This window comes from Pongo abelii, chromosome 2 (genome assembly GCF_028885655.2).
Source record: "Pongo abelii isolate AG06213 chromosome 2, NHGRI_mPonAbe1-v2.0_pri, whole genome shotgun sequence".
In the NCBI taxonomy this organism is placed as follows: Eukaryota; Metazoa; Chordata; class Mammalia; order Primates; family Hominidae; genus Pongo; species Pongo abelii.
In genome coordinates this window covers 120,969,079-120,992,669 of record NC_085928.1, presented here as the reverse complement: position 1 = coordinate 120,992,669, position 23,591 = coordinate 120,969,079, and the positions used below count along the sequence as shown (strand labels likewise).

Here is a 23,591-nt window from a genome sequence, read left to right as displayed (position 1 = left end):
TACTTTCAAATAAGTAGAATTTAAAGGAATTTTTCCTTACATACAGCTGTTAAGACAAAGAGACAAGAAGTTATTCAAAAAATGATAAATGACATCGAGGATTTCAGAATTTGTTTAACAAAAGTAACAGCAGGAAAACATCTGAGCCAATAAGACAGAAGTACTAAATAAAGAAAAGATCCATGAAAATTAACATAAATTTAAGATAACCAATTTCAATCAAAAATCCTTGTCCACTGTATAAGAATAGTATTAGTGAAAGACAATTGACTCCTAGACCTGCTGTGGGGAAACTCTTCACACAAAGGGACTGTCTTATAAAACTTCCTAAAGGTTGCTTGGTAGTGGTGGTGGTTGTTTTGCTATAAAATATCAAATAGTCTCATTTTTAGAGGCAATAATAAAAAGTTAAGAAAACGGGCCAGGCATGGTGGCTCAAGCCTGGTAATCTAAACACTTTGGAAGGCCAAGGCAGGCGGATTGCCCCACTTTCCCAAAGTACTGGGATTACAGGAGTGAGCCAGGAGGTCAGGAGTTCGAGACCAGCCTGACCAACATAGTGAAACCTTGCCTCTACTAAAAATACAAAAATTAGCCAGGCGTGGTGGCAGGTGCCTGAAAGCCCAGCTATTTGGGAGGCTGAGGCAGAAGAATAGCTTGAACCTGGGAGGTAGAGGTTGCAGTGGGCGGAGACGGCGCCACTGGAGTGACAGAGCAAGACTCCATAACAACAACAACAAAATTTGTGAAAGAAAAGGAAAGTGAACCTGAAGTTCAACGGTCAAATTTTTAGTCCCCATATTCTGAATTGGCATGGAAAAGCCAAATCAAAATATACAAAGATAAAAATATATATGAAAAGTGAGAAAACACTAAAGCCAAACAAGAATGACCCAGAATCAATTAAAAAAAGGGAAGTGACAGTATACCAATAAATGGGTCAGAAATAAAAGCAGTAAAAAACTACAGTTAATTACAGTTGCTGAAAATGAAAATATCTTTGTTAAATTTAATTCAATGGGTAAGGGAAAACATGACATGAATGAAATAAAATGTATACTTTTTAAAAGGCAGAGAGGAGCATAACAAAGGTTTTATTCTTGACAATAAGGAACTTCTAAATTACAAAAAAAAAGGAAAGAAAAGCAGCACAATGAACAGGAAACAAAATATAAGAAAAAAATACTATTTCAAGATGATAATAGTAAAAAAAACCTTGACCACACATAAAGTACATATTATCAAGAACTGTTAGAAAAATGAAATTGACAAAATTAGAATCAGAATTTACCAGATAGATTTTTTTTTAAAATGAGACCATAAAGAACTTGAATAACGTAAATAAAACATAAGCTAGATTTAGTGATGAACAAAGTACTCAATTCTATGCTAAAGAATTCTACATTTGTAAATGATAACCGACTACCTATATAAAGTGATGACATACTAGAACACAAATAAAATTTCAAGGCATTCACCAAAGAATAAATCATACAACCAAATTCCCTGATCAGAATGTCATGAAACTCAAAAATAATGACAATAAGAACAAAAGCACCATCTGAAAATGAAAATATTATTATGTAATTCAAAGAAGTTGAAATGGAAATTACAAATGATTGAAAACATAAATAAAATGTGGTAAATTTAAATCACTGAGATGCTGCCAAAGCCAAACTCAGAAGAAAACCCAAAGCCTTATAATAATAAAGAAAAAGCAGTGCAAATTGTCTAAAGATATACCACAAAAATCTAGAAAAATAAAATGAGCCAAAAGTTGAAAAAGAAAAAAAGAAACTAAAGAATTAGAAAAATTAAATAATCTCACTACAACCAATAAAACTATAAACTGAATTATAAAGAACCCAAAATAATGCCTCTGCCAAGTATATATAAAAGAATGTATAACATTCTAAAAAGAAAAAGTCAGCTGGGTGCAGTAGCTCACACTTGTAATCCCAGCTTCTTGGGAGGCTGAGGCGAGAGGATCGCCAACATTTCAAAATAAAGATTCAAGATGCCCAGAGTCTAAAACAATGGAAATGTTATTATATAATCTTAAAGGCCATTAAACCCTAATAGCAGAACAATATATTAACAAAATACGTAAAACAGGAAAAAAAATTCACAAAATACTTATTCATTTAAATGAATGCCAAAATCTTACTAAACATTAGCCAACCGAATCTAGCAGTATCTTAATGTACAATGGCCAAGCAGAACTTAGTTCCTGAATGTATAATGAGTAAATGAAAAAACAAAGATAATCATTTCTAAAGATATTAAAGGGCTATCTGATAAAATTCAACATCTATTCCTGATCAAAATTTAGCAAAATGTGAACAGCAGGAAATTTCCATAGTCTAATATACTATATCCATAGAAGCCCATTAAAAATCATATTTAATTAACGTTAAATATGATCCCACCCAATTCAAGGATAAAACAAAGATTTCAATAATTCCCACTATACTTCCTTTTTTTTTTTTTTTGAGACAGAGTCTCACTCTGTCGCCCAGGCTGGAGTGCAGCGGCGTAATCTCAGCTCACTGCAACCTCCCCTTCCCAAGTTCAAGCAATACTCCTGCCTCAGCCTCCGGAGTAGCTGGGATTACAGGCATGCACCACCACGCCCAGCTAATTTTTTTGTATTTTTAGTAGAGATGGGGTTTCACCATATTGGCCTGGCTGGTCTCGACTCCTGTGATCCGCCTGCCTCAGCCTCCCAAAGTGCTAGATTACAGGCGTAAGACACCATGCCCAGCCTCTATATTTTCTAACGTTGTTACAAAGGTTCTGGATTAAGGTTGTCTACAATCTTAAAAAAAAAAAAAAAAAAAAAAAAAAAGCCTGAAACGGGAAAAAAGGACCATTTTCGTATTTTAAATTAGCATTTAATATAAAATACGAAAATTAGCATTTAAAATACGAAAATAGTGAAAAAGAACACTTCCTGGGAAAGTAATACTAGGAATAAACTTACTTTTTTTTTTAACAGGAAAGGACAAACTGATCAAGGAAACTGAAAATACATTTAAGAAACAGACATATTTATGAAAATTTATTACATGAAAACAACACCATTTCAAGAAAAGGCTACATTGTAATTCACCACATGCTACTGGCTCAATTGGTTTTGTATTGGGGGAAATATCAAGTTAGAAATCTATATTTCACACAAAAATTAAATCCAGTTAGATCTAAACCTAAGAAAAAAATGACAGAAGTTCTAAATGATTGAATATTTTTGTGTTACTGTGAAATTGGGAAAGTTGTTTTAACTATAATAAAACCCACAAAATGAACAAGTCTCAATACATAAAAATTTAAAATTCTGATATATAACAAAAGAGCTTGTACAATATTTGAAGCAATGTCAGACTATAGAAAATACCACAACATATAAAACACAGAATTAATATCCTTATGATATATAAAAAGATCTTAGAAGTGAGAAAAAATGCAGAATATAAACTGACAATCCATAGAAGAATTATAGAAGGAAAAAAACAGCTAACATCCCTAATAATGCAGGAAATGCAAAGTAGAATATGAAATAATGGTTGTTAAATTATAAAATGCCAAAGATACTGATAAAAGACAATATTGGCAAAGGAATGGAGAAAAAGGACTCCAGGAAGAAGACTGCAGGAATAAGAATGGTGAGGATAATTATTATTATTTTATATATATATATATTTTTTTGAGATGGGGTTTCACTCTTGTTGCCCAGGCTGGAGTGAAATGGCGCAATCTTGGCTCACAACCACCTCTGCCTCCCGGGTTCAAGCAATTCTCCTGCCTCAGCTTCCCGAGTAGCTAGGATTATAAGCATGCGCCACCACGCCTGGCTAATTTTGTATTTTTAGTAGAGACTGGGTTTCTTCATGTTGGTCGGGCTGGTCTCGAACTACTGACCTCAGCTGATCTGCCTGCCTTGGCCTCCCAAAGCGCTGGGATTAGAGGTGTGAGCTGCCGCGCCCGGCCTGGTGAGGATAATTTGATGCTATATCCTTAACAGAAGACCAATTTAGACATTAAAAAGAATTACACATATGGATAAGGGATGCTGCCCAAGTACATAAAGTTTAAAAAGAAGCTAGGCTGGGCATGATGGCTCACGCCTGTAATCCCAACACTTTGGGAGGCTGAGGCAGGCAGATCATTTGAAGCCAGGGGTTTGAGACCAGCCTGGGCCAACATGGCGAAACCCCGTCTCTACTAAAACTACAAAAAAATTAGCCGGGCATAGTGGTGGGTGCCTGTAGTCCCAGCTACTCGGGAGGCTGAGACGGGAAAATTGCTGGAACCCGGGAGGCGGAGTTTGCAGTGAGCCGAGATCGTACCACTGCACTCCTGCCTGGGTGACAGAGTGAGACTCTATCTCAAAATAAATAAATAAATAAATAAATAATTAAAAAAAGAAGTTAAAGAATATATTATATATACTTACATGTTCTATATGTGTAGCAAATACATTTGTATAGGCACAGAATAGAAGTTTGGAAAAGTACACATTAAATTGCTAAAGTGATTAGTAACAAAGGAATAGAATTCAAAGGGAGAAATTTGTTTTTTCAACTCCGTTCTTTCAGACTTCCTCAAGATATGAGTGAAGAGAAATACAGTCATACCTCACTTAATGATGGGGATACATTCTGAGAAATCCATTAGGTGATTTCATCATAGTATGAACATCATAGAGTGTACTTGCATAAACCTACATGGTATAGCCTACTCCACACCTAGGCTATATGTTAAGGCCTATTGCTCCTAGGCTACAAACCTGTAGCTGAATTACTGTACTGAATACTGTACTAAATATTACTGTACTGAATACTCTAGGATAGAGTAACACAATAGTAAGTATTGTGTATCTGAACATATCCAAAAGTAGTAAAGTAGTAAAGGTACAGTAAAAATATAATAATATAATCTTATGGGACCACTGTTGTATACGCAGCCCATCACTGACTGAAACTTTGTGAGGTGGCACATAACTATATTAAAAATTTGCCTTTTATTATTTTCTGTAACATTTGTGATTATACACACACGTAACTGTAGATACGTATATGTACTCATATGTACATGTATGTGTATGTATTTTATTCCATATACAAACATGTTTACTTTGCAATCCTCTAATTCTATAATGACCATCTGTGGCTTTCACTCAGAAAAATAATTCAAAAATGATTTGCTTTTGGAGTTCAAAAAGAAACTCCATGACTTACATTGAGAGAGAGGGGTGGGGTGGGGAAAGGAGAGAAAAAGGGGGAGGAAGAAGAAAGAAAAGTGGGGGGAGGAGGCAGCAGAAGAAAAGGAGAGAGCAAACCTACCCGAATGATAAATCTGATTGCTGCACATCCAGAAGTTGCCATGACTTTTGCACTATTGGGCACGAGATTAAAAAGTGTAGGTACAATGGCCTCAGCGCCATGATCAAACTTGTTTCCCAAAACTGTTGAAAGGTGGCTACAAAGGAAGACAAAAAGTATTTTTTAACAGTTTAACATTAAATATAGATAGAACCATATAATTTTAAAATACTCTTTTACTGAATTAACTTAGGAATTTGTATTTTAATCAGTTGTAATGGCAGAAAAACAGAAGAAAGGGAAACCTAGATACTACATATTTCCTTCTTTTCCCCATCTTTAACTGGCTAGTCCAAAGTTGAAATCTGGCATTTTCCTCATCTCTTTGCAATTAGCACTTGGAGAAGTCATTTCATTTCAGAATTTAATTATTAACTCTGAGGACACATCAGGTGAAATAATCAGCTCTGATGGTTCTGACCTTTGGTCTTGATCCATGAGTTATTTCCATTTTGATGATCCATTATCAATCTTAAATTCAGCATATTTTTACAAACAAGTTCAAAATCTTACTCAAATCAATGCTCCTCAAGATGTTCTTTATTTCTATTAATAGTATCATGCCTTTTTTAGTCATAAATACTCCCTCACTTCTTTGGAGTAGGATTTCCAAATCCACAGTCAAAAATACAACTCTACCATATCTTATTGGGTGATCTTTAGGACATCTGACTTCTCTTTCCAATTATGTAGTTAAATAACTAAATCAGCCTTTCATTGTATGATTTTAGTTAAAATAGGAGGGATATTGTAACTACTCAAAGTGCTGACAATGCTTGCAATACTGGTTAATTTTTATATATTTGTATCTTACTGAAAACATGGTTGGGATAGAGTTAGCTCCAATAATTCAGGTTCTTGATTCAAAGAGCTCAGATTCAGACCTATGCACTGTTATAATACTAGTTTTCCAATGTCCGAACTCACAGGCAAAAAGGAACCTCAAATGAAAAGCAGGGAGGTGTGGATATGTTTGGATGTTGTCTTCCTTTAAAGAGCATGAGTTTTACTTTGGTAGGCAGGTAATATACTTGAGAATCAGCTTGATCTTTATAAGCTTGTTGGGAGAGGCAGAGTCAAGAGTTGCCTTACTTTAGAGCTGGTTTAGTACTATTCCTATGCAATGGCCTTCCTGGGGTTTCTACTGACTGCCTTTGGTGTTCACTAAGGTTTTTCCACTCTGGTTGGTCAGATCTTAAACCTCTCCTATCCCTATATGAGCTCTGGGAATTGTTTATCTTATAGCTCCCAGGCATTCGTTCCCTTCCTTCCTCAGAAAGTTGTACCTTTTACATGGACAGGTTAGTATACATCTAGACTCGTGGATTCCCATATTACGATCCTGTAGCTCTTTGTGTGTGTGTGTGAGAATCTCCCCTCTTCTCTCCAGTATTCTGCACTGCCAACTGTGACCACTTCAGCCTCTGAAACTCTAGTCTCTGTTTCCTCACCTCAGTGAGACTGCCTTGCTCTGCTTAGGTTCCCCCTTCCTTCCCCATAGCGCCTCCAGGACAAAACTCACACTGTTCAACATCACTTGCATCTTTTAAGAATTCCATTCCTACCCTGTCTGCTGTCTATTATCTGGAAACAGATGTTTTACATATATTGTCCAGTTTTCTGCAAGAGAGCTAATCATGTTTTAAGTGTATTTTTCATGGTTACGTTTTATGGGTTTTTGTATTAATTTGGGTTTTCTTTGCTAGTTGGAGATATTGGGTCATTTTGGTATACTGGGACTTGTATCTTGCAACTTTGCCAAAGTCCCTTTATTATAATAATTTATCTGCAGATCCTCTTGCAGTTTTCTGCATGGATAGTTATATCATCTTAATAATGGCAGTTTTGTTCCTTTTCTTACAATCCTTATATTGCCTTTTTTTTCTTCATTTCTGACTAGAATATCTAATACAATCCTGATTAGAAATATTGCTAGTAGGCACTTTTGTGTCCCCTATCTTCAAAGGAATGCATATGCAACAACACTGCTTAGGTCAGAAATAGTAATAAATAGAAGTTCTACCATCCTTGTATTGTTGAAGACTACAAACTTAAAGTTTAGGTTTTGCTAAGTTAATGATGCATGTTGTAATGCCAGAATAATTGCTAAAATATCAGAAATAGAGTGTTTAATACCCAAATTAGTAGTGAGAAAAGTGAATACAGCCAGTTTCCAGACCCACTCATTTTCATCTTATACCTGAAGAATTAATGATAAAAAAATCCACCAGTAGGCTTTAGATATTTTAAATATCTGTATACCAACCTTAAAATGTTGGTATAAAGAGCTGTTAAGGAATTTTTTTTAAATCATACAGATTGAATCCTTATGTATAATAAAAATGATTTTTGGATCATATACTTTTTTAGCTATCTTGCTACTGCTTGACTTAATGAGCACTGAATCAGTGAGTACTAAATTCATTCATAAAAAACACTTATCATAAAAGGAATATACTTACGCTACAGTAATACAAGCTTCTCTAACCACCTGGGATCTAAGATCCTTAGCTGAAAGTTTAAGTGCTCCATCCAACAATCGTAAATGTTGAAAAAAGCAATCATACTGTGCAGCTCCAGCAACAAGCAGTGATCGAATTTTCTTCAGCTGAAATAAAGAATTTTCATTACTGACAAAAAAGGTGGAAGTGCAAAAAAAAGAAGTTACCTAAACTACATTATTCAAACAAAAACTTTCTAATAAATGAAACATATATACTGTTTCATTACATTACTATATTCAGACATCTTAGTAGCATTAAATGTATCTTGTAAATAAATATGCCAACAAAAAGCTGTCTGAAAAATAACATTATAGATTTAGTTATAAGCACGATGGAGAAATGTAATCTATAAGTACATAAATTCTAAAGTTTTAAGGGAATCTATTTTATTTATTTATTCGTCTTTTAGCTTAATCCCCAGTGTGATAATAGGGAGTCTTTCTTTTAATTGTGATAAAATACAAATGAACAAAATTTACTATTTTAACCATTTTAAAGTATACAATTCAGTGGCATTTAGCGCATTCACAATGTTGTGTGACCATTACCATCACTATCTACTATGGGAGCCTATTTTTAAAAGTGCCAAATTTGGAAACTTCTAGCATTACTTATTTTTGCTGTGGAACTTTTTTTTTTTTTTTTTTTTTTTTTGAGACAGAGTCTTGCTCTGTTGCCCAGGCTGGAGTGCAGTGGTGCCACTGCAGCCCACTGCAACTTGCACCTCCCAGGTTTGAGTGGTTTTCGTGCCTCAGCCTTCCCAGTAGCTGGGATTACAGATACATGCCACCGTGCCTGGATAATTTTTGTATTTTTAGTAGAGATGGGGTTTCACTGTGTTGGCCAGGCTGATCTCAAACTCCTGGCCTCAACCGATCCACCCGCCTTGGCCTCCCAGCAGGAGTGAGCCACTACATCTGGCCTGCTGTTGAATTTTTAATTTCTTAAATTTTTAATTATTATGAATACATAATAGTTGTACACTTTTATGAAGTACATGTGATATTTTGATAAAAGCACACAATGTGTAACAATCAAATCAGGGTAACTGGGGTATCCATCACCTCAAACATCAATCAGTTCTTTCTGTTAGGAACATTCCAATTCCACTCTTTTAGTTATTTTGAAATATACAATAAATTATTGTTAACTACAGTCACCCTATTGTGATGCCTAACACTGGATCTTATTCTTGCTCTAACTGTATTTTTGTACCCTTCAACCATCTCCTCTTTATTCTCCCTGCCCAACCCCCAACTACCTTTCTCAGTCCATGGTAACCATTATTCTACTCTCTATCTCAAGTTCAATTTTTTTTTTTTAGGTCCTACATATTAGTGAGAACATGCAATCTTTTTCTTCCTGTGACTGGCTTATTTCACTAAACATAATGTCCTCCAGTTCCATCCATGTTGTTGCAAGCCACAGGATTTCATCCTTTTTATGGTGGAATAATATTCCAATGTGTATATGTACCACATTTTCTTTATCCATTTATTCACTGATGGACATTTAAGTATATTCTATCTCTTGGATTTTTGTGAATAGTGCTGCAATAAACAAGAAAGTGCAGATATCTTTCTAATATATTGATTTCTTTTCTTTTGGCTATATACCCAGCAGTGGGATTGCTGGATCATATTGTGGTTTTAGTTTTATTTTTATTATTTTTTAAGAAACTTCCATACTGTTCTCCCTGCATGTGGTTTGTACAATACAATACAATACAATACAATACAATACAATACAATACAATTACAATAGAATCCCACAGCCAATATCATACTGAATAGGGAAAAACAGAAAGCCTTTCCTCTAAGGTCTGGAATAAAACAAGGATGCCTGCTTTCAACACTTTCATTCAACAGAGTACTAGAAGGCCTAGCCAGAGCAACTAGACAAGAAAAAGCATTACTTTTTCAATATTTGATTGCCAAATGTTATCCACATGAAAACCAGACATACATAATAAAACTACACTGATCAAAAGAGATACACACACGTGCACATCTGTGCTCATACACACTCAGAAGCTAAAAGTCTACTTATCACACCATTATTGTATACAATTTCACATTTAACTCAGAGGTTTTCTAAATTTTAAAAAATGTCTTTACAGTTAAATCAGATGCATAAAGATGTAAATGTAAAAAAACCCTGCTATGGACATTAGAAAAAAAATCAAAAGAATATTATATAATCTTGGGCATATAAGGAAAGGAAAACTATCATAAACAGAGGAGAATTTTCAAGTGTCTAAATTATAACTAAAAACAAAATAAAAATCACAATACAGTAGGATAAAATTACCTGCAACGTATACGATGATACACAAAGAATGACAATAAAATAAGAAAAAGACAAATATAGTAGTTTCTCCCTACCTGCAAGGGATATGTACCAAGACCCCCATTGGATGCCTAAAATCTCAGATAGTACTGAACCCTATATGTGCTTTTTTTTCCTATACATATTTACCTATGATAAAGTTTAATTTATAAATTAGGCACAGTAAGAGATTAATGACAGTAATAATATAGAAAAATTATAACAATATATTGTAATAAACGTTATGTGAATGTGGGTCTCTCTCTATCAAAGTATCTTCTTATTTCCTGGCCATGGTTGACCATGAGTAACTGAAGCCATGGAAACTGAAACCATAGATAAGGGGAGACTATTGTAACCTGTGATTAAATTGGGTAAAATAGATATATTTAAATATGTTAAAAGTCACTAGTGATAAACAAATTCACAAAGACACATTTCTCCCCATCACAATGGCAAAAATTTTTTAGAACTGAAAAGAAAACAGATGCTCTCAAACACTGTAAGATTATACATGACTAACACCTTTGTTCAAAATATTTTGGCAGCATCTACTAAAATAAAATTGCAGCAACTCTTTACCCAACAACCCACATTTTAAAATCTAATCTACAAAAATAAAAGCACCATTGTTACAAATGTGTGTAAGGATGTTTATTGAAACGCTGTTAAAATAGCAAAACAATAAAAAATAACTGAAAATCCATCAAATGGTAAATGATTATAAAAATTACATGTCGTGGGGTGGGGGGAAGGGGGAGGGATAGCATTAGGAGATATAACTAATGTAAATGACAAGTAATGGGTGCAGCATACCAACATGGCACATGTATACATACGTAACAAACCTGCATGTTGTGCACATGTACCCTAGAACTTAAAGTATAAAAACAAACCAACAAACAAAAGATCAGATTCCTATAACATACACACACACACAAATTACATGTATATATATTAAACTAAGGAATATATGTACATATTAACCTGCACTCAATAAATATCTGAGCAACTATTTATTATGTGCCTGATATCTATACCAGGTGTACTGAATAAGCATGATTTGTTAAGCCAAAAAAAAAAAAAAAAAAAAGCAAGTTACTAAGTAATGTATCAAGTATGATCTCTCTCTCTCTTTTTTTTTTTTTTTGGTTTACAAAAAGAGTAGGGGAAAATTGTGCATATCTTGTCATATATGCTTAAATATATATAACACAGAAAAGGATATACTCTAAAATGAAGTTTGCTTTTTTATTTTTTTTAGAGACAGCATTTCACTCTGTTGCCCAGGCTGGAGCACAATGGTACAATCATAGCTCACTGTAACCTCAGACTCCTGGGCTCAAGCAATCCTCCCATCTTAGCCTCCACAAAAGTTTGTTTCTTTAATCGGTAGGAAACTATTAACTTCTTCTCTGTAGTTTTCTGCATTGTTTCACTTATTACAATAAGCCTGTGTCATTTTTCTAATGAAAAAAAAAAAAAAATCAAAAGACCATCTGTTGTTTCCAAATGGGTAGTTTTTAAGTAAAACCAAAAAAACCCTTAAGTAAAAAGTTCACATTTTATACTAATAACACTTAATCTGTCATTTTTCTCTACAGTTCACCTGTGACAAAAAATCTTTCTGTATCAGACTCATCTCAGAATTGAAGAATAGGAGCCATATTTAACAAATTTGGAGGAACACTCTCTGTTAAAAACAGTATTTCAATGTTTTAAGATATGTAGACTTCTTAACAAAGACAAAAAAGGTCCTTTGTTCATAGTGTCATAAAAGCCATATTTGTCAAAAGGCCCTGCATTTGATTTAATTCATCAAAATAGGGATTTTCATGATCAGCCAGATTGGGACCTCTCAGAGCAGAATAGTCTTCAAATGCAGCCCTTTTCTCTGGCTTCTTGAAAACTCTGAGGTACTCATTTGGTAAATGTAATTTGGTTATGTAAACAATAAGTTCACAAATTTAAAAAATATATTGCTTATTGTCAACACAAATATTATTTTAAATTTTATCAAATATTTTCCTTAAGGAATTTAGGCTAAATAAAATATTCTTAACTCAAAGGTATCTGACCTTTATAAATGAAATCACAGGAGAAATATTCATCACATTCACATGAGAAGAAAAAAACCCAGATAAATGCACATCCTGTTGTGAATTTATATTGATGCTATGAAAACACTGAGCATGCAGGTAAACTGAACTGCTTTATTGGTAAACCTTATATGACTTGAGGACAGTGCTAATAAGCAACTATATAAGTCCACAGAAAGGCCAAAGCCCTCTGAATCTCACATTTTACTGACCAGTCAAAAACAGCACATGTGGTGAGGCTACCAAATGTGTAGGACAGGCACCATCTGATCAGCCAAACCAAAATAAAAACTGATCCTAAATCAGAAAATGAGTATTATATCAATATATTCTCCAGAAACAAATGTTACCTATCCTCTCTATTTTATAAGAGAATACCATATAGTACTACTACTGAATTTCCATGTTTTTTAAAAGGAACATCAAGAAAGAAAGAAGATAAGAAAATTAAAGACAAAAACTTACTGCATTGGCACGCTGATCCCAGTCATGCTTATCATCTGACAAAATTTCCCTGATTTTATTTAACGTTTCTTCGAGTTCTCGACTAGAATAAATCTTAAAAAAAAGATTCAGAATTATAACAATGTTTCTTGCCATGAACAATATCAAAATTATGCCCTGATATTTAAAATAATCTTTCACCTATTAAGTTTATTTCCCATTCTAGCACCATTTCTAATGGAGAATAGAAATACATCATAGACAATAATAACACAAAATGCTTTATTTTTCTTCCTTGTTACCATTTTTGCTATTTCTTCCCTCATGAATAACTTCAAATATGCTCTCAAAATGCTTTGTAATTTTAAAAACAAGATGTAAAATATCTAAGAATAAATAAAAGTCTAATTTCTCAAAATGACTTCAAGTGTATAACCTATTCTTATTGCATTCATATACATATTATCCAATATTACAAAAAGGACATGTTTTAAGTTAGTTTTAATTTTCTCTCCTCTGTCATGATAAACTGTAGTCAGGATAGCTACATTTTGTTTCCTCTGGAGCCAACCCTTTGTCAAACTGCTGTTCACCATTATTCTTTCATTCATTTAACAAATATTCACATAACACAGAGGTACTATGTTAGGCAATGGAGAGATTATGGTTAGCCAAAATAGATAGACATGGTCTTTGCCTTATGGAGAGTACAATACACTCAGGGAGATTTTAAAAATCAATCAAATGACATCAAATATGAAACTACAAATAGGAAGTCCCACAAAAGAAAATGAAAGTTTATACATAAGAGGGGTTTGACCTATGAGGAAAGTCAAGCTTGAGCTGAGAGCTAAAGAATGTGTAGGATATCACTAGGCAAAGTGGACAGATTTGCTTTCCCTGTAGAGTTAATAGCATGTGCAAAGGCTCTGTGACAAAGTAAATGAAAGAAAGCCAGAGTAAGGAATAAAAAGTATAAAGGGAACTAGGAAAAGAGCAAATGACCCAGGTGTGAGGATGGAACAGCTATAACCATATTGTTGACCATGGGAGGAGACAATGCAGAGGAATTAGAAATGAGAAATAGACTCCTGGTGACACCAACTGAGTACCTTCATCAAACTGCCTTACATCTTTCACTTTCGACAGCTATTAAATTCAACTTTTGCTTAACAGAGAGTAAGAGCAAGAGAGAAAGAAAGAGTGTGTGTAAATGCAAAGAAGAACAAGGCATGATACAAGGCTGAAGAGGTAGATGGTGACCAGGTTAACACTGTTATGGGGTTAAAGAAACTTCTGAGCTAGCTCTTTCCTGCCTCTCACCTTCTCTTCACAATAACCCTCTGCCATTTTCCAGAACCTTCTACCACCCCTAATCTTATGATGCATTCCCCTGGAACACAATGCAAGGTTCCCCTTCCCCCAATAAGGAAGAAGAAAGTCAACTCAAAAATGTACTTCGGTGAGGGGGTACATAATTCTTTAAACATTCTTTTAGCAGGCATACAAGCAAAAGAAGCTTGAAAACCCACTAAGTTAGGTGTCTGTTGCAGTGGAATGATTCCTAGGTTTCTAACTTTTGTAATTGATTCAGTAATGGTTTACACACACAGAATACTGGAAGACCATTATCCCAATTTCAAAGAGGATAAGTTTGAGGTGTCTTTGAGACATCTGAAAGGGGGTGTCAGGTAAACAATCACAGTGGATAAATCATTTTGGAACTCAGGAGAGGTATGACTTGGAGGTTAAAATCTCGGCATTATCTAGATAAACGTGGGAACCGAAGCCAGGGGTTTGAAGGAGGTGACTCAGTAAGAAAACAGAGAATGAGAAGACAGGGCCCAGAACTAACCCTTAAGAAATTCCAATATTCATCAGGCAAGTAGAGAAGGATGTGCCTATAAAGAGACAGAGATGAAGTGGACAAAGATGTAGGGGGAATAAAATGGAAGAACATCATATCACAAGCACCTAAAATTAAATAACAAAACAGTGGCTACAGTCAACAGTGCTAAATACTGATAGAAGATCAAGGAAAAAAAAATCCCTAACGGGTTGATTTTGGTGCCTCAACAATGATCAGTGATTTACTCAAGACCTGTTTCAATGTAAGAATAAGCTAGAAAGAAGTGGGATGAAGTGAGTAACAAGTAAAGTTACAGAAATACCAAGTACAGACAACTCTTTTGGAAAAGTTGACTGTGAGGGCCAAAATAAAAAATAGTATCTGGAAGATATGGAGTCCAGTGAGACTTTTTCTTAAACTGAAGAACCCAGCCACGTTAAGAGATAAACAGAAAAAGCTTGAACCCACATGAGATTACTGATTGTGTAAATGTGTTAAGGAAGCAGAAAATACTAGGCTTTGGAGCACTGGTGGAGGTGCTGGCCTTTGAAGAAGGACCATGTTCCTGGAGCAACAGGACAGAAGGAATGCACAGTAGAGAAGAATGTAACAGAAAGATCATGTTCCCATTTGATGGTGACTACTTATTTACTAAAGTAAGGGGCTAGGTCATATACTGAGAGAAGAGAGGACAGAGACAGGCTGATGGATAGAAAGGTAAGAAACATGTCTGATAGCTATACTAAGCAGAGAAATAACTGATCACAGAAACATAGTAAGCATATCAGATTGTTGAGGGTTCATTTTATGTGAATTCCAGTAAAAATCATGAGCCCTAACATGTGACTTTCTCTAGCAGCATGGTTTCAGGACATAGAGAAAATAAAAAGTTGGGAATATCCACAGTTGTAGTTTTGCAAAATGAGTATTTAAAAAAAATCATTGCTTAATACTTTGTTATGAAAAAAAAAAAAAAAACCAGAGAAGCAAGGAATTTCAGTATAATATGTACAGTCCTACTGCAAGAAACCATGGTATCAAAGCTTAGATAAGAAGCAAATCAAGCATAGATGAGAAGGAAAGTATAAAGTGACAGATGATTAATTGAGAGTGAGTAGAAACAACAACGGACTGAAGATCCTTGAAATCATGCAGAGGTAGTTGTTAGAGTACTTAAAAAAGCAAGGAGATCCTGGTCAGTAATGAGATACTTCAATTAATGATTTTGGAAACGTAATGGTAACACACAGATGACATCAAAATCCAATGTGTGACTATGAACTGGGTAGCTACGGTGAAAGTGAGGAGGAGGTCTAGAAACTGAATTCATCAAGAATGTGTGAAATTTTAGGAAAATAATAATAGCTAACATATACTTCTTACACTTCATCTGTACTGTCATAGCCTCACAATAGCCCTCAGCATATGTACCAATAATTTCTATTTTAAGATGAGGAAACTGAAGTACAGAGGGTTAAGTAATGTACCTAAGGTTACACAGCTAGTGTGGTTGAGCTGGGATTCAAATCTAGGCAGCACTGGAATGTTGTCAAGATCAGTACATGCCAATAATAAGAAGGCTGGCCAGGGAGCATGAACCTCATATAAATGGGTATAGGAATAATGGTCACAAAGTAATAATGAGGAGTACAAGCACAATAAACTTATTATCAATTACTAAGAGTATGAGAGCCAAGAATAATAAACAGCTTTATCTTTAAAGAGCATAAAAAAAATCAGATTTTAATCAAGGCAAGAACATTGAACAGACCCTTTAAAAATGGGGTTAAAGACTTAGGGGAGTTGCTGCTTATGAAAAAGATGTTTCCGAGAGAACAATGGAAGGTGTGGAACATTTACAGGGTGGTGAGGGTGGCAGAGAGGGCCAGCTGGAAGAAAGCAATGAGTACTTATAAAATAGCTTTTTCCCCTCCATATAGTTGAATAGCCCTTGGCTGCCCATACCATGATGTTACCAGTCTGACAAGAACATATTGAACAATAAAAACATTCAAGTTCAACTAAGTTTTACTGATTGTTCCTACAACACTAATCTTTCCCTTATATGAAAGCCTGTAAAACACAAAAGGAGGAACGGATATGTTTTCCCTATTATTTAAAAAGTATCTTAAAATAAGAAAAAACATATATCTCAATACAGGGATAAAATACAGTCAAATCAGAAAACTTTTTAAAGCTTTCTTGTAACTTTTTAAGATCTTAAAATACCTTAAGGACAATTTTCCTTTCAGAGAGCTAAAAAGGTAATACAGGCAATAGAAGGTAGTTTGCAAGTAAAGCAATGTGAGAATATTTTCAAATAGACATGCTAAAGAGTATTCATACCCATCATACTGGTAAAAATATTTTGAGTGACAAGAAGTATTGGCAAGGATGTGATGAAATTAGAACTATCATACCTTTCTCATAGGAGTTTTAACTGGTCCAACAACCCTACAGGGTAACATCTAAGTAAACTTAGAGATTATAACTATGAAATTCTACTCCTATGTTTATACTCTAAAGAAACTCCTACTTACAAATAATCAAGGACATATGTACAAAAATATTCATTGCAGGCTGGTGTGGTGGCTCACGCCTGTAAGCCCAGCACTTTGGGAGGCCAAGGTTGGTGGATCACTTGAGGTGAGGAGTTCGAGACCAGCTTGACCAACATAGCGAAACCCCGTCTCTACTAAAAATACAAAATATTAGCTGGGCATGGTGCAGGGCGCCTGTAATCTCAGCTACTCAGGAGGCTGAGGCAGGAGAATCACTTTAACCCAGGAGGTGGAGGTTGCAGGGAGCCAAGACTGTGCCACTGCACTCCAGTCTGGGCAACAGAGCTAGACTTCATCTCAAAAAAAAAAAAAAAAAAAAAAAAAAAAAAAAAAAAAAAAATTCATTGCAGCATGATATGGAATAGCCAAAAACTAGAAACAACCTATACATGCACTGTGGTCTGTACATACAATAGAATACCATCTATCAATCCAAATGAATGAACTAGAATCACAAATTTTACATCATGAAAAAATATAAAAAACAACACTGAGTAAAAAGTCAGGTTGTAGAATGTTATGTACAATATAACATTTATGTGTATTTTTAAGTCATGGAAATAATACTCTTATTTATGCATGTGTCCACTTTACTTCAATTATATCTATATGAATGACTTCCAAATTTCTATCATCAACTAATCTAATTCTCTGAGCTCAAAACTCATTAAGAATCTGAATACTGCAGTGTAATGTGATTCAACAATATGATTCAATTTTATTTCAGCCTCACTGAAAAATCACTTGAAAATCTAATCGTACCAACAAATAATGGCTTGGTATTAATAAGTCAAATATTTCATTTATATAGCTATATAAGGAAAAAAGAATTCTTAAAAAGGGACAGAGACAAATAATTATATGAACAGGCACACAGGCAATATTCACGGGGAGTGCCACTGGTAGCCTTACCTGAATAGAAGGGACATCTGTAAAAGCTTTTATAAAATCATCTTCATCAACTGCTCCAGCACCTCCTTCTTTAGAAGCACCTGCTAATTAAAAGGAAATTAATTTCCTAAGGTTCATTTTTAAGCAACTTAACATTAATGACAACATGAAAAATAAAACTCTTTTGATATCAACAACAGTATAATTTTGAGGGATATTCCATTTTATAAGAAAGCATTTAAAAAATCTCCAACTTTCAGAAAGGTCAATGTACTTTGTAATGCCAATTCATTATAAGGTACTAGGCTAGGTTGGTTGTAATATTCAAACTGTAAGAACACAGCCCTGAAACCCACCTCCCTATTCAATGCACTAGCAAACACACATAAACATAAGTAAGGATAAACATTTTAGAAGTTGAACAGCAACTTAAAATGACACTAAATGTCAATAAATGATCGTGTGATGCAGAAAATCTGTGTATGCTACTATAGTCAGGAAAGCATTCATGAAAGAAATGAGAGTCTTGAAATTGATTACACAAACAAATCTTCCATTATTGCACACTGACAATAAAAAAGTAAACTTAGTAGGCAGCAGTTATTGAAGAGCCAATAATTCAGCTATTCTTTCAGCTCTAAACCTACTCTTCTATACATACACTGCTTTAAGATGCTGAACCTAGTATTCATTAAACCAATTTTTCTGTAGATTTTAATGGTTTCCTCTCCTCTTAAACTCTGGCAACAGGGGGTGTTGGAGAGAGACTGGAGGCTAAAAGAAGGGACCTGTTTCTTCCTGACTGCTTTCCATTATTTGCAGTAGAATCCTAGCAACTCTGGTAGACCACTCATTCCAGGAGCAGCACCTGACTCCAGTTTGCAGTTTTTCTAACACTCACTGAATCAGCTCACTGTGCCATCACACAGCACCAACTAGCCTCCACCCTCTCCTTAGAGGTCTGAGTCCCAGATCTGTGGAGTCCCTGAGTTCTCATTCCTGAATGTAGGCTCCTTTGATACTGTGACTCTGCAGCTCATCCTATCCAAAAACAAAGTCCCCAACCAATAAGTGGGGCAGAGTACCCTAGAATTCTTGAGTTGAGACAAGAGAGGCTGATGCAGTTCTGACTGACAATTCCCCAGTGTCAAGCAGGAATAAATCTTCTCTGGGAGAAAGTTGTTTCTGGTAGGCCCAAAGCACTCCCACCAACTAAGTTCAAGCAATGAGTTCACAATCAAAGATCAAATACACAAGAAGGCAACAGTCACAGGGAACAGATAATAGATTTGAGAACGGTTGATATCAGAATTGTCCAGTACAGATTACAGAACAGATGTGAATATATATGTTTAAAGAAATCAAGGATGGACTCACAAAGAAGGATGGACTCACAAAGATGACCAATCAACAAGAGGCCATTAGGAATAAACAGATGAACTTGGGAGTGGGGGGATGAAACAATCTGAATTGGGTAATACAAGAGTTGAAATTTTTTGAAAAATTAAATATATTTAAGAACAACTTAGAGAGCTGGAAGATATACCTGAATACATTACCCAAAATGTGGCAAAGAGAAAAAGGAAATGGAAAGACATAAAGAGATACAAAGGACAGTATGAGAATATCTAACTAACATAATGTCTATTGGGGTGTCTTAAAGATATTTAACAAGAGATAACAGCTGTGAAATTTCCAGATTAACGAAACAAGAATCTTTGTAAATTCAGGATGTGCAACATAACCCAAGCAGGATAAATAAAAAGAAATCCAAACCTAGAACTTGGCGGTGTAACTGCACAACTCCAAAGACAGAGACAGTAATCAGAGAAAGAAGAGATCACCTAGAAAGGAACAACAATTTGAACAACAGATTTCTCAAGTGCAACAGTGGAAGCCAGGGAGAATATACTAATAATATCTTGCAAGTTTTGAAGGAAGAAAATATTGGCAAAATATTATCTAAACTGTGTACCTAGCAAAAGTTAATTTTTTAGACTACAAGTGGAAAAAATTAGATGCGCTGAAAATGAATATAACAAAACCATCATTACTATTTAAAATGTATGATGGTATCAAGGAGTGGCAAACTTTATAAAGGGCCACACAGTAATATTTTAGACTTCAAGGGCTATATGGTCTCTGCTGCAATTACTCAACTCTGCAAATCAATGGGTGTGGCTGTGTTTCAATAAAACTTTATTTACAAAACCAGATAGCCAGATTTGGCCTGCCAGATGCAGTTTCTCACACACTGGTGTAGATAGAAAACCCAAAAAATATCCTTTGACCAACAAAGGATATACAATTTCAGCTAAGATAGAAGGAATAAGTTCAAGAGATCTATTGTACAACACGACTACAGGTAACAACAAGGTATTGTATTCTTGAAAATCGCTGAGAGATTTTAAGTATTCTCACCACTAAAAACTGAAGTGAGATAATGTATAAATTAACTGTTCAATTTAGCCATTCTACAGTGGATACATATTTCAAAACATGTGGTACACAATAAATATATATAATTTTAGTTGTCTATATAGTAAAATCATTCAAAATTCAACTTCCTAAGGTAGCTGGAAATAAAATCAACATGCAAAAATCAATTTCATTGCTAAGCACTAGCAACGAAGTTAGAAATTTTAAAGAGTGAAAAAATTTGGGAAAATAATAATTTTTAATGTAATATTAAAGCACTGAAATAAATGGAGAGCCGGGCGCAGTGGCTCACACCTGTAATCTGGGAGGCTGAGCCAGACAGATTGCCAGAGCTCAGGAATTTGGGACCAGCCTGGGCAATATGAAGAAACCATGTCTCTACTAAAAATACAAAAAAAAAAAAAAAAAAACCCAGCCAGGAGAGCCAGGAGTGGTGGTGTATGCCTGTAATCTCAGCTACTTGGGAGGCTGAGGCACAAGAATCGCTTGAACCTGGGAGGCAGAGGTTGTGGTGAGTGTGAGCTGAGATCGTGCCACTGCACTCCAGCCTGGGTGACAGAGCGAGACTCTGTCTCAAAAAAGAAAAAAAAATTACAAATGAAATAAACGGAGAGATATTCCAGGCTCATGAACAAGAAGGAATGGTATCATGAAGTGTCCAGTCTTCCCTAGGTGTTGCAATAATAATCAAGCTTCCAAAAAAGTTTCTTGTGGAACTTGTCAAGCTGATTCTAAAATCTGTCTGGAAGAGCAATGGGCCAAACATTCCTGCAGAAGAAAAGAGGGGCTACTTACACTATCAGACATCAAGACTTACAAAGCTGAAATAACTAGGAGAATTAGGTTTTAGTTCAGGGATAGACCAACTAACCAAATAAATAAAATGGAAAGTTCAAAAACAGACCCACAAATGTAAGAAATTTTGATATATGAAAAAGAAGTCATTCAGATCAAAGGGGAAGGTAGAAACTATTCAATAATAATGTCCCAAAATTCAACAAAATGTAGAGACAATGGATTATTCAGTTTTTTAAAAAAGTTTTTCCTTATCCAGTATTAAAACTTACAGTAGACATTCTACTTCCCTTAGGAAAATGGTAGGCATCCAAACTCAAATCAAATATACAAATAAATATTCCAAAACCCACAGAGAGCAAATAAAATTACCCATAGCCCTTGTTTTTAATACAAATGAGACAAATAACACTTCAAATTTCATTTCAAGTAATTGAGGAAAATATAAACATCCAAGACAAGCAATGTTAACTACAGAGCCCTTACTGAAAAAAAATCAGAGGAAACTGTGTAGAAAAGAATCCTGGTAGTTGTATAATGTAGACACCAACTAAGGTTCTCTCTAGGACAAGAAGTAAATAGCAGTTAGAAGTGGGAGGTATCCTTTTGAATCTTGGTAGATAAAGAAAAGGAAGAAACAAAAAATAAGGGCTCTATTCAAATAAGATGGTAATCACAGAATCAGAAGTAGAAAGCCCCCAACAAATCATGTAGTAAAGAAGGTGCATTTCACTATACCAACAGAAGAGGGCCCTCTTAAACTTAAAAACTAAGCAAACCTTTTTTTCCTGGCCCCACGGAATCCACTTGTTACTTGAGGTCTATGAAAATCCAATGTATCATCATAAACAAAATAAATAATCTGACATCTATACTGTGCTCCAATAAGAAAACAAAGGAACAGAAATATTTTCTGCTGATAAAACTCCCTAAAATTAAAAAAAAAAAAACACCTACCAAGAAGGAAAAAACTATAACACAATTCTCCAATATAAATTCAATATAACTAAACAGCAATTATAGGTATAAAAGAAAGATGAATGAGAATATAAAAAATTCTGAATATATATAGAAGATATGAAAAGACAGCTGGCTAAAGTCAGAAAAAAAATTTTTGTTTATTTTATTTATTGAGATGGAGTTTCGCTCTCTTGCCCAGGCTGGAGTGCAGTGGCGTGATCTCAGCTCACTGCAACCTCCACCTCCTGGGTTCAAGCGATTCTCCTGCCTCAACCTCCAGAGTAGCTGGAACTATAGGCACGTGCCACCACACCCGGCTAATTTTTGTATTTTTAGTGGAGACAGGGTTTTACCATATTGGCCAGGCTGGTATTGAACTCCTGACCTCAAGTGAGCTGCCCACCTCGGCCTCCCAAAGTGCTGGGATTACAGGTGTGAGCCACTATGCCTGGCCAAAAATTTTGTTTAAAGACAAAATCAACTGAGAAATAAACAGTAAATTACCAACTATCCAAGAGAGAATAAGTATACCCTCGTTTGAATTTTAAAAGCTATAAAAAATATTCTTAGGACAACTGAGAAAACTTAAACATGTAGGTAAGCTGACTAAAAGGAAGTGACTATATAGGTTAATGAACTTACAGAAAATAAAAGATCTACAGAAATAACATCACAAAGAAATGAGACAAACACAGAACACAAGACAATCTTAAAAAACAACTGGCCTAGACTCCAAAAAGTCAATGTCACAGAGATAAAAACTGATGAGGGAACTGTTTTACAGATAACATTATAGAATTCTCAGGTGTGGTGGCTCACATCTGTAATCCCAGCACTTTGGAAGGCCAAGGCAGGCGGATCACTGGAGCTCAGGAAATCCAGACTAGCCAGGCAACATGCTGAAACCCTATCTTTACTAAAAATACAAAAATTAGCTGGGCATGGTGGAAGCGGGTGCCTGTAGTCCCAGCTACTTGAAAGGCCGAGGCAGGAGAATCGCTTGAACCTGGGAGGTGCAGGTTGCAGTGAGCCGAGATCATGCCTCTGCACTCCAGCCTTAACAAGAGAGCAAGACTCCATCTCAAAAAAAAAAAAAAAAAAGAAAAAAGAAAAAATCTGAACTTCACTAGAATATAAACTCCAGGAGGCCAAGGTCTTCGTGTTCATTTACATTTCCCAGAGACTTCAAAACTAGCAGCACACTAAAAGCCTTCAGTAAATATTTGCAAGCTGTTGGCCAGACAGATAGGTGGAGGAAAAAAATGCAAATTAAAGAATCATCGTTTTTTACCCATCACAATGGCAATAATTAATGAGGCTGGTATATTCAGTGCTGCAGA

The 23,591-nt window shown here is 35.1% G+C and overlaps 1 protein-coding gene across 50 annotated transcripts in view; it reads right to left on the bottom strand.

The window, feature by feature from the left end:
* Positions 1–23,591, bottom strand: part of CLASP2 (cytoplasmic linker associated protein 2) — a 219,624-nt gene that overhangs the window by 121,926 nt on the left and 74,107 nt on the right. For 28 of the 50 annotated variants that reach the window (XM_054552376.2, XM_054552377.2, XM_054552381.2 and 25 more), the window contains 4 exons: positions 18,079–18,158; positions 12,778–12,870; positions 7,844–7,989; positions 5,343–5,478 (listed from right to left, as the gene is read on the bottom strand). In XM_054552376.2, the coding sequence (XP_054408351.1) occupies positions 5,343–5,478; positions 7,844–7,989; positions 12,778–12,870; positions 18,079–18,158 (455 nt within the window). Of the gene's footprint in view, positions 1–5,342; positions 5,479–7,843; positions 7,990–12,777; positions 12,871–18,078; positions 18,162–23,591 lie in introns of all 50 variants that reach the window. The other 22 variants (XM_054552375.2, XM_054552380.2, XM_054552382.2 and 19 more) reach the window with 1 other exon arrangement.